The following is a 12,375-nucleotide window of genomic DNA, read 5'->3' as shown; positions in this document are numbered from 1 at the left end:
TCAAAAATATCTCATGATAGTTGCCTTTATTATTCACCTCGCTTTTAATACATATATCCGCCTCCGTAGTATAATGGTCCGCTCTCGGTTACCATACTGCAGATCTCGGGTTCGATTCCCAGGGGGGGGGGGGTCAAATAAATACATGTGATATTTTCAATCATTTATTCAATATTACCCTGGACTGGTAATAGAAGCGGAGGGCTGATCACATTTCCTTCATATGTTAACGATTAAGATAACACTGCGTTTAAATGCTGTAGTGCCATATGCACCCAATGGGGTGCGGATAGAGCTTAGAAATAGTAGCCTTGGTGCATGACAGAATAAAAAGCAAAACCTTCTTGTATTGAAATTTTATTTTAGAATTTTCAAAAGAATAAAAATGGCTTCACCTAAAATGTAATAATGATGTGTATGGAAGAGTTAATAACTTGGCGACGCTTCAATGGTCGCTGGTCTGTTGAAGGGAGGAGTTGCCATCCGTGTGCAAGGTTCAGCAGCCGTAGATGATGATCAGCAGGATGAAGACCAGGAGCAGCACGAGGCCGACTATCCTGTCCACGAAGGTGGCGAGCGCGAACCAGGCGCGGGAGGGGGGCGGGGAGCTCCCGGCACCCCCGTCGCCCTCCGCCCCTCCACCGGAAGCCTGCAGCTCTTCACTGGTAGACTAATAAAGTTCAAAATAATTTACATTTCGACATCTCAACATAGATGAAGAAGAATTTTGGGGGTTAGGGGTCCCTTAGTAGGGTTACTAACTTTTCTAACTAACTTAGTAGGGTATGGAACATTTCTTCTAACCCTTATCACAAACACTGCATAATACTACGTCAATACTGACGCAGTGTTATCTTGATCGTTACTTAAATGAAGGTAAGGTGATCACTCCTGCCCTTCAGGGACCAGTCCAGGGTAATATCAAATAAATATTAGAGTGTAGAGGTACTAATATTTATTTTCCCCACCCCTGGGAATCGAACCCAAGACCTCCAGAATGGTAGCCTAGCGTGCTAACCATTACAATACGGATGCGGACGCACACTAGTTAGTATTAATATACATGCCCCGCTGACAGAAAAGGGACTTTGAAATCATTTTTATCTTTGGCCACTAAAAACTGCATGATTGAATTACCATACAAAGTTGACAAGTCGAATAGACTTTACCGATAGAAGATTAAAGAAACAAATAAAAAAAAGTTTTTATATGGATAGGTCCAAATAGAAAATAGTTTATATAGTCGATCTGGGAATGAAGCAGGATCTTTCGTGAAAATGAAAGAAGAAGAAAAAGCATACTATGCAGGAGAATTTCATTGATACAGCTACCTACTGATAGTACTCAACTGTTACGGGACTACTGCCCAAACCCTTAGTGACAGTTTTTTATTAAGTTTTTATTTTTAATTTTTAAATTTAAAAACATATTTCATACATAAGTCATATATCGCTCACTCCTTTCAAGAACGTCATAAATCAAAAAACTTGATTTTTCAGGAGATCGTTTTTAAAGTTTAAAAATATAATACTATGTATTAAAAATAAATATCAAGCCACTTTTTGAACTTTCTACTGTGCAACAGATCTTTTAAGGTAAAACCTGAAGGTTTTTTCTCCATTTGAAAAATATTTAGTATATTTAAAAAAATAATTAAACAATACCTTTTCTTCAAAATGCAAAAACGACACTTTCTGCCCTGTAGCTGGTAAATATTAAGTTAAAAATATGCCTCTTTTGCTGGGATATAGTACATTTTCTGGACTTTCCGAAAACATGCACAACTTAAAATTGACGATTTTTGATTTATGACGTTCTTGAAAGGAGTGGGCGATATATAATATTCCCGATGAGTAATTTCTATTTCTCATTTTGGGACATGGGATCAAGGTTAACAAAACTGGAACACAAATAATAAAGTTAAAAAAGTAAAGAAGAATATGGAAGTCTGGGCATTTTCGGAGCTGACGGCCGTCATAGGCTGGTTTAAGTGATCACTTTACACACGTGTAACATTCACCAATTCTACCCATGATTGACAACCACACTACTCAAATTCTTGGAAGTTCTATATATATGAACCAATTTCGAAACATTGTTCTTGAAAACTAGAACTTCACTAGAGACATCTATTGGTGAGATGAAAAGAAGCTTTTTATTAAGCAGAAACCCTTATATAAGTATGTGAGATCTGAATCCTGGATTATATTTATCACATAATATGACGGTCGTCAGCCCTGTAAATGCCCAGACTTCCATATTCTTCTTCATCTTTGATGAGATGTCAAAAATAATATTATTACATATATCCTGCAATGTTGCATATTAAAAAAAAACATATAAAAGGACAGACAAGGTTTAGAGGAAATAGAGGGTTTCCCATCCTTAGATATCAAGCAGCTTACGTCATGTCCGGTGTGCGAGGCGTGCAGGGAGGGCGCCCCCATGAGGCGCGCGGCTCGGCACGCGAGGGCCCGCTTGAGGGGCCACGGCAGCGCGCGGCGCCCGCGAGCCAGGTTCAGCACCAGCACAGAGGTCACGGCCGACACGAGCACCAGGTACAAGCTGCCGCAGTACAGGGTCACTGAAACCGCAACCAATATTTTATTTTATTTGAAAAATTACAGAGCAGTTACATAAATACATTTATATTAACAAGTAACAAAAACAGGTATTTGTACCGTTCCGGTTACAAAATTTCACATTTGTAAGTTAGTGAAATTACCTGGAGGAGGGTCGGGAGGCGTTATAATCAGCCATATTTCCAAATATATCGAAATTTTTTACCTATATGTGAATGAACCTGAGACCATTGCATATATACAGGTTCCAAGAATTAGTGCAAAAGTGCATGTTCAATAATGGGAAGAATGGTGAACGTTACACAAGTGTATAGAGTGATCGCTAAGCCAGCCATAATTTGTGTTCCAGTCTTGTTAACCTTAATCCCATGTCCCAGAATGAGAAATAGAAATTACTCATCAGGAATATTATATATATGACTTATGTATGTAATATGTTTTGAAAAAAATATATATATATATTACCTATGTCCGGGGAGTACTGCGTGGACGGCAGCCGGTGGCCGAGGTAGAAGAGTGCCAGCGCGAGCAGCGCGGGCGGCGCGGCGGCCAGCAGCGCGCGCGGCGCGGCGGCGCCCGGGGACGCGGGCAGCGCGTGCGCCAGCAACGCCAGCAGCACCGCGGCGCCCGCCTGCGCGCGCAGCACGGCCGCGCGCACGCCGCCGCGACGCCTCACGCGCACGGCGTAGTCCACCTGGAAAACGAAACATACGTAAACATACACAAACGGGAAAGGGGAACAGGCCTCCAGATGGAGACAAATCTGCGGTCGAATTGCGTTCCAACGCCTACTAACTAAATTTTATGCAGTCAACTGTGTCGGGCATTGTGTCGGGTCGCATAAAATTTACAGACGCGTCGTCTCAAGTTGAGACACATGTAATATGATAAAAGTTTAGTTAGTTTGGTTAGTGTCAGATTGTGGTCCAGTGGTTAGTGTCGCGGACTCATAAGTCAGAGTTACTCGGTTCGAACCCACTCTTTAACAATTTGATACATATTTCTAATAACGAGCCGCTTAGGCTCGCATAAATAGTATGAAAAATAAAATATTTATGCAAATAGTAAAAACACAAATATTTCTCTTTTTAATTAAAAAAAACTATGCAGTCAAAATGCGATTTATGCGACATTGATATATATATTGTGATGTGTCTCTTGTTTCGTACAATTTGTGTTTGACTTGAGTTTTGATCTTTTCTCTTTCCTCCCAGCTGACAGATGCCGTGGCGTAGTTGGATAGAAATTCGATTGCAAAACTATCGTCACGGGTTCAAATCCCGCCAAATGCAAAATAAATTCAAGATTTATTTTCAATTGGTTAGCGTTAGTGATGTATTTTTCACATTTACCTTCCCTATCCTTACGTGGACTTTTTGTTGTTGTTAAGGAATAATCCGCAAAGGATCTACTTTTAGAGGCTTGTAGGTAGATACATATCTAAGAAGAGATTTTGCGGGTTTTTTCCTTTAAAAAGTCCACTTCACAAGAGATGGATAGTGGAACAGACAGAAACGAAGACATCAATGGGTCACTTACCTGAACATATGGAGCGTCTTCACAGCAGGCGTACATCTTCTCCTGGCGCTCGAAAGTAACTTTCAGCAGATCCCACTCGGTATTATCAACAAAGTAATCACTCTGAAATGAATGAATGAATAAGATAAAATACATCAATTTAAATCTGGTTAAAAAACGCAATTAAACGAAAAAATGACACGGAAATAAAAATTCAAGAAGGCACGAAGCGTTAAAATTTAACAAACGCAAGTTTACAATACTTTGTGAGTAAATTATTTGTAATATTAAAAATATTATCAACTTTGTGGTATGGTAATATAACACCCTCCTGTATATTTTGAGTGTCTTGATAGTAAGGCCCAATAAACGATAAATCGCAACTTAATTTTTTTAAAACCGGGTGGACAACAGTTGAATTATTTTTCTTAAAACACTGTTTTTGTTAATAGATTTATATTATCCACTGACACTTCGTGATGGAATTGCATTTTTAATTTATTATTAGATTAAAACCAATATTTTAATCTAATAATACCAGTCTGATGATGTCGGTAACGATGAAACCCGGTCGCTGGTCAAATAAAAAAACTGTTTTTGTATTGAAAAAACAAGTTTTTCTTTGAAATAAACATATGGTTTAGAAAAGAAAATAGCTATCGAAAGGTAAGGAGTTAAAAAATGAAAATATTTTCTTTTCAATATAAATTTTAAAATTCTAATATACGAGTATACGGGTGGCGCAAAATTAATTACCCTATCGGAAGATGTTATCTTTTTTGCAAATGGCAAAGTACCTCAATTTGAAATTTGTGAATTACATTACATTGGCAGCTGTAGTAAACAAAAAAAAACTTAAGGTGGCGCAAAATTGATCATCCAATTTTGGTTTTTAAATAACTTTTATACCAAATAAAAAAATGAGTAGGATGATAATGGAATTTTTTAATTGGACCTTTTCAATTTTTTCTGTTGAGTGGAAAAGATGATATCCTTCATATGGGTGCCGTTCGTATTGATTCACATTTGTGCCCGTTTGATCAATCTGTTTGTATACTGCAACTGTCTAGTTCACAAATGTCAAATATGATTGACGTACGACGCTATTTGCAAAATTATGACATCTTCCAATAGGGTGATTAATTTTGTGCCACCCTGTATTCTAAAATAAAAATTGTGCGCAGTCTGGTCGCCTTCTGAATATGTAGGTTTGAGATCTCACCTGTAGAGCGTTTGTGCACAACAGGAATTTATCGTCCGGTAGTCTGGTTAGCATAATAAAACGGAAGATTGGCTTGTGCTTTTGGCCGTCTTTCTTCGGATCGGTGCGCTTGATCGGTGCGTGATCACGGTACGTGTGAACACGATCACGCTAAACTGCGTAGTTGCTTTTATTTGAAAAAAAACCGGACTGCCGGACAGTAAAATTCCGTGTAGTGCACAAGCGCTCTTACGGGTTAAACACTTTTGTGTTTAAGTGTCGTTGTACAAGCGTGAGTGTAGCAGCTACTCACGTTGACAGTGTCGTCGTCCCCGTAGAAGTTGCCCGAGAGCAGGTTGACCTGGATGCCGTCGTAGGTCCAGGAGCCGAAGGTGAAGTAGCAGACGTGCTCGTCCTGCGGCCAGCGCGTGAGGTCGAGGTGGCAGAAAGCCGTGAGCCGGCTGGGCGGCACCCACAGCACGGACCCGTCCCAGCTCACCAGGCAGTGCGTGTTGCCGTACTGGTCCATCGTGTTGCCCGACGCGCTGGACAAAACAAGGACCAGCTTCAAGAGATATAAATGAACATAAGTCGCAGAGAAGCGGAGTTGCCGTACTTGTCTATTGTGTTGCCCGACTCGCTGGACAGAACAAGGACCAACTTCGAGATATATAAATTAATTTACAATATTTTAAGTCTGTCCAAATACTTGTTCATAATATATTTACATCTCACCAATAGATGTCTCTAGTGAAGTTCTAGTGATTCAAGAACAAGGTTTTTAAATTGGTTCATATATAAAGAGCTTCCGAGAATTTGAGTAGTGTGGTTGTCAATAATGGGTAGAATTGATGAATTGGTTATTACACGTGTGTAAATTGATCACTTAAACCAGCCTATGACGGTCGTCAGCCCCGTAAATGCCCAGACTTCCATATTCTTCTTCATCTTTGATGAGATGTCAAAAAATAATATGTAATCTAGAAATATTATGAAGATATATAACAAAAATTGTAAAAAAATATTTACTATGTTACGATAATAAAAATAAAATAAAATCTCCATTACCTGTTGTATTGCACGACATCCGGTTGCCAGATTTCGTGATCAGCCACGTGCAGACTATGGAGACCCCCATAGTCGGAAGCGTTCCACTGCAATTTATCATCGTTCCAGGCCTGCAACGTTTCAATTTACATTTATTATCATTTCACATACAAATGAGATATTTTCACGTATAAAAATCACGATTAAATCAAAATAATTACAATAAATTAATATTTCACTGCCAAAAGACGAAAAGCCACATACTTTGGCCATATATTCCGTGGAGAAAAATATGCCCCTCTGCAGCTTTTAGTGGCAGACGAGGCTTGGGGCGTAAAAGAAAGTCATGGCTCAAAAATCTTCGACAGTTCGCTCACTCCTTTCAACAACGTCATATATTAAAAAACATGATTTTTCAGGAGATCGTTTTTAAATTTTAAATATATAATGAAATGTATTAAAAATAAATACCAAGCCACTTATTGAACTTTTTACTGTGCAACACATCTTTTTAGGCAAAACCTGAAGGTTTTTTCCCCATTTAAAAATATTTAGTGTAAAAAGTGTTTAGTGTTTCAAAAAAATAATTAAACAATACCCTTTCTTCAAAATGCAAAAACAACACTTTCTGCCCTGTAGCGGGTAAACATTAAGTTAAAAATATGCCGCTTTTGCTGAGATATAGTACATTTTCTGGGCATTCCGAAAACAAGCACAAATGAATATTGACGATTTTTGAAATATGACGTTGTTGAAAGGAGTGAGCGAACTTTGGCAACTTCATAAAAGTTCAAAGTTCATAAAGCAAACACAACAAAAATGCTTTGCAAGACTTCTCTTCAGACCTTCGTTTGTTCGGAAGCCTAGATGCTTCTGTATCAGATCCGGGAATGCTGTGGGACAGTTTTCAATGCTTTGTGAGATTCCCAAATACAAAAACAATGGGAAAGGATGAAAGATTACCATTTTAATCCATCCGTGAATGGTCATAACCGCGTTGGCGTCATCCAGTTCCACGTGGTAGATGGCCAGGCCGAAGGACACGTTGGTGGCGACCTTGTGGTGCGACGGCCTCGCGAACTTGTCGTATCCCGCCAGGATGGTCCTCTTCAGGGAGTCTGTGTACGTGGAGTTCCAGGGGGCCCGAACCGCCGGGTCTGTTGGGGAACAACGGCTACAGAATCAGATGGAAGAACCACTACTTGCCTTGGATTGGACGAGACATTTTTTAAAATAGAATTTACAATATAATATAATTATAATTACCACACAAGTACGGCAAAACGATGTATGATAGATGTTAGAATGGTGAAATAAGGAAGAAATGCAAAGCTGAGATAAGGATCATCAATAACATTAAAAAAGGTGTGTTGAGATGATTTGGACAAGTGGAACGAATGAAATAACGGCAAAACAAATTTAGGAGGAAACAAAACAAAAAAAGAAGCGGACGAAATTAGAGAAAAACTTACTCAGGAATACTTGAAAGTGGTCAGGTTAGGAGTCGAAATAATCGACGGGTATATGTGAGGATATGCATGAATGTGGAAGAGGTGAAATTTGCAAAGACAGAGTGGTGTGGCATACTATTCTCTCTGCCTACCGCTGCGGCGTGATGGTTAGTTAGTTAGTGTTATTTTTATAGCAATGGACATGCAATTAAATTATTTAACATGTCGCTCACTCCTTTCAATAACGTCAAATATCAAAAAACTTGATTTTTCAAATTTATTAAAAATAAATATCAAGCCACTTACTGAACTTTTTACTGTGCAACAGAGCTTTTTAGGTAAAACCTGAATGTTTTTTCTCCATTTGAAAAATATTTAGTAATTAAAAAAAATAATTAAACAATACCTTTTCTTTAAAATGCAAAAACAAAACTTTCTGCCCTGTAGCGGGTAAATATTAAGTAAAAACTATGCCGTTTTTGCTGGGATATAATACATTTTTTGGGCATTCCGAAAACATGCACAACTGAAAGTTGTCGATTTTTGATATATGACGTTGTTGAAAGGAGTGAGCGATATGTGCATACATCAGTGCTCTCTCATTTTCGTGCTTTATCTTCTGTCATGCGATTGTTATTCTCCCACGCTTTCATAATGTTTCTCTAACGAAGACGACAGTGGTATGCACATGCGAGGATAATGAAACCTTTCAGACTCCCCCAAGGTAGAGGACTTCTGCGCAGACCACCAAAGAGTTGGATTGACATCTGGAAATCGACATCGCAGGAGGCTAGTTCCTCTTAAAAACAGGCCACAAGGCCTACACCAAGAAAGAGAATACAGATTTTTGACTGATCATTCTTCTGCAATACTTAGTTCCATTGTCCTGAGAAGGTGTCGGTGATTGTTGGAACCTTGTGTTGTATAATATTTAGTGGCAAGGCAAGCGTCGCCTGGCGATGAGACGTATTGTAAGTTGGTTAGCTCTAATAGGACACATCCTGTCTAGCTCGACTCCTTCTGGCTGTTTATCCACTCCTAGAGCCCTCCCGCTCCTCGCTCCTCGTCCTCAGCTACTGCTTTGTCAATATTGTATCACCCGTGAAATATTATGATCAGATCCTTGAGAATGGACGATGACAGACATAAATCTCAAACCATTTCAAGCTAGCTTTTTATTGATATTGCAACATAGATGTCTATCAAGATGAATATAAGGATGTCTTGGTATTTAGAGAGATAACTTAGATTATTATTGATAATTCAACACACTTATATTAAGAATTCAATAAGAAAAAGACTTGGAAGTTAAGGTAAAGTATATAAATGTATGTATGTAGGTACGTATCATAAAATATGTAAAGAATAAATCTATTATTTTATTATTTATTTTATTCACAAATATTTCAATTTCATACTATTTCTGTGAGCCTAAGCCGTTCATTATTAGAAATAGGTATCAAATTGTGGTAGGATGGGTTCGAACCGAACAAAGAGCTTTGGCTTAAGAGTCCGCGACACTAACTACATCACACATCGCTCAATCCTTTCACCAACGTCATATATAAATAAAAATAAAAATTTTCAGGGCATCGTTTTTAAAGTTTAAAAATAGAATAAAATGTATTAAAAATAAATATCAAGCCACTTATTGAACTTTTTATTGTGCAACAGATCTTTTTAGGTAAAACCTTAATGTTTTTTCTGCATTTGAAACATATTTAGCATATTAAAAAAATAATTATAAAACACCTTTTCTTAAAAATGCAAGAACAATACTTTCTTCCCCGTAGCGGGAAAATATTACCTTAAAAACATGCCAATTTTGCTGGGATATAGTACATTTTCTGAGCATTCTGAAAACATGCACAACTAAAAATTTACGATTTTTGATATATGACGTTGTTGAAAGGAGTGAGCGACAGGTGATTTCATTTGATTCGTTTCTGCGTTTTAATTTTGTGGTTCTATGAATGTTTATATTGGTGATTTTCAAAAATATTTTGGTGTTATTAAAACGTTATACACAAGCCATATACAAAACGTACATTGTGTACAGTTGGAAGATAGTATGTTTTGAAATCCCACTAAATTGTAATAATTACTATGTTTTTTATATGTACCAGAATGTGGGAGATATAAATTATTGCTGATAGGTCCTTATCAGCAGGACGGAAACAGATCCTCACACTAAATAGGTATAATGTCATATTTATATTGTGCTATGATTATCAATATAATTAAGCTTGACTCTGTGTGCATTTTTTGCGATACATTCTACTGTCACAAAATTTTCGATGAATACCCACCCATAAAATTTTAGAAATACTATTATCTTTACAATTCCATAGGATTTTTTTGAAGGATAAAGTAATTTTAAGCGAAAATTGAAGTCTGGTTACTTATAGGTCTTATAGCCTGTCATTGCCTTGTTTTAAGTGATCACCAAATAAATATGGGAGAAAAACACTTCTATACATTATTCTTATTCTTCTTTATGTTCGCTACCTACATAGGTGGAGCATATGGCCAACACGAGACGTCTCCAAGTCACTCTGTCACGCGCCATCTCCTTGGCTTCCTCCCAGGTCAGTCGGCGTCTCGATGTTCCGCTGAGTATAGTCGGTGAATGGTCGTCAGCGGCCTTCCGGGGCGTCGGAATCCTCGGGGTTGGAAGAAGAGTCATGAGGGGTTAATGTTCTCAGTTGGCATTCTGAGGACATGTCCCTACCATGTCCACCTTCTCCTCTTTAGGACTTTCAGTATGAGGGGCTGTTGGGTTCTTCTCCACCCATCGTCATTCCTGACGAAGTCATACCACTTTACACCCAGTATTCGCCTCAGGCACTTATTTTCAAAACTTGCTAGTTTCTTGCTTTGAGCTTTGGTGAGGTGCCACGACTCATACTTGTACAGCAGCACTGTTAAGATGCAGGCGTTAAAGAATCGTCAAAACATAGTTCCTTCTATTTTTATTTTGTTGCCGGCGGAGGTTAGAGGTTAAATAAAAATATGGCCCGAAGGCAACATAAAAGTATAGGTAATCAAGACCAAGAGTTAATATTGTAATTTTTGTATGATTAGTAATTAATTGTATAATTCAGGAAGGTGTCTTGAGATGGTTTGGGCGTGTGAATTGAATGAGTGAAGATAGAATAGTAAAACAAATTAAAAGAGGTAAATGTGATTGGTAATAGAAGCAGAGAAAGACTGAGGAAAACTAGGCATGATGAAGTATTTTAAGTTATTGAAAATGGTCAGGTCTGGAGTCGGTATAATCGGCGGGTTTGTATGAGAAGGTATATGAATGTGAAGAGACAAAGATTGTTTTAAAAGACGGATTGAGATGGCGTTCTATTCATTTAGGAATTAATCTCACATAACACAAGAAAGCGCTTCTTAGCAAAGCACACAAATCGCAATTAACACACTTTATGGTAACGTACATAGAACTGCAAGACACATCAAACAAAATCTACACATTCCTGTTTTGGTAGAAAGAACTTAGATTATTTTGCATTAAAGTTGTAAAACCTGCTTCATTATCCACAAAGTCATTGATTACCGAAACTAAGCATAAAAGAGCTATTCATTAATAGATCATTCGGTCATGGCGTAGTTGATTTACACAAATGATGTCGTCACAAATAATTTTCTTTAATTTTTAATGAAACTTTCCTTAATAAATAAAGCTTATTCTTAAAAATCTGGTGTGACACGTGTTTCAATGCATTCCACATCATTTTCAAACATCGTGGAATTGCGGAATCCATCGAAACACGTGTCACAATAGATTTAAAGAAATAGTGGTATTAGCTAAGTAAATTTTAAATTAAAAATGGATAGATATTACCACAAAGTGACTGCCGAATCGATGATCAAATGAAATAATTTTCTTTAATTTAGTTATATGAATCAATATTGTAAAATGTGCCCTAGACATGGAAAACTCAGTGAAGGCACATTATTGTAATTTGTCATTTTATATATATGATGGAATTTTAATAAATAACTAAATGTGTTAGATGAAAAATAAATAATAAAAAAACGGGTACCTGATTTGTCATCACTAAGAGCTGCTTTTGCCTGATAAGCCAAGGAAAAGAGTATCAAAACTCCAAGAAGCGAGAACTCCATCCTGTGAATATCCGAATGCAGGATCGTACACTCCAACTCGAAGAAAAACGTCTTAAATAATACCCATTAACCTAGAATCTACGTCCAATTTTAATAATTATATTTATGGATAGTGAATAAGTTAGTTTTGGGAACACTCCAGCGAGGTCCTGCTCAATCCTATGGAATGAAAGGACTAAATGAATAAAATGGCAGGACTATTATCTGGAGTGGGCAGTGTGGGACGTATGAGAGCGTTAATACGCCCGACTCGACAGTTTATTGTCATCAGACATAGATGTTTGTAAACAATTTGGATCAGAAAATAGCTCGTTTATTAAATAAATGGGTACATATGAAAATGTGATTTATTAGCGCTGAGAGGGGAGGAATACAGAGTAACTAATCATACAATAATAATAAACTAACTAACTAACTTACCATCACGCCGCTTCCCCGC

General features: G+C 37.6%; 1 protein-coding gene across 1 annotated transcript; it reads right to left on the bottom strand.

Moving 5' to 3' along the window:
* Positions 1-341: 341 nt before the first annotated feature.
* On the bottom strand, positions 342-12,113 carry LOC148306166 (acetylcholine receptor subunit alpha-like 1). Its single transcript, XM_088265503.1, has 8 exons — positions 11,855-12,113; positions 7,312-7,505; positions 6,370-6,479; positions 5,615-5,846; positions 4,122-4,223; positions 3,048-3,276; positions 2,406-2,584; positions 342-670 (listed from the first exon to the last, which is right to left on the bottom strand). Exons 1-8 carry the CDS (start codon positions 11,934-11,936, stop codon positions 497-499), a joined length of 1,302 nt encoding a protein of 433 aa, XP_088121629.1. The 5' UTR covers positions 11,937-12,113; the 3' UTR covers positions 342-496.
* Positions 12,114-12,375: the final 262 nt, after the last annotated feature.

The sequence above is a fragment of the Brachycentrus maculatus genome, unplaced genomic scaffold, assembly GCF_059751285.1.
Source record: "Brachycentrus maculatus isolate JH-2025_06_01 unplaced genomic scaffold, ASM5975128v1 h1tg000247l, whole genome shotgun sequence".
Lineage (NCBI taxonomy): Eukaryota > Metazoa > Arthropoda > Insecta > Trichoptera > Brachycentridae > Brachycentrus > Brachycentrus maculatus.
Note: the sequence above shows the minus strand (reverse complement) of the source record. Positions and strands in the feature narration are given on the sequence as shown.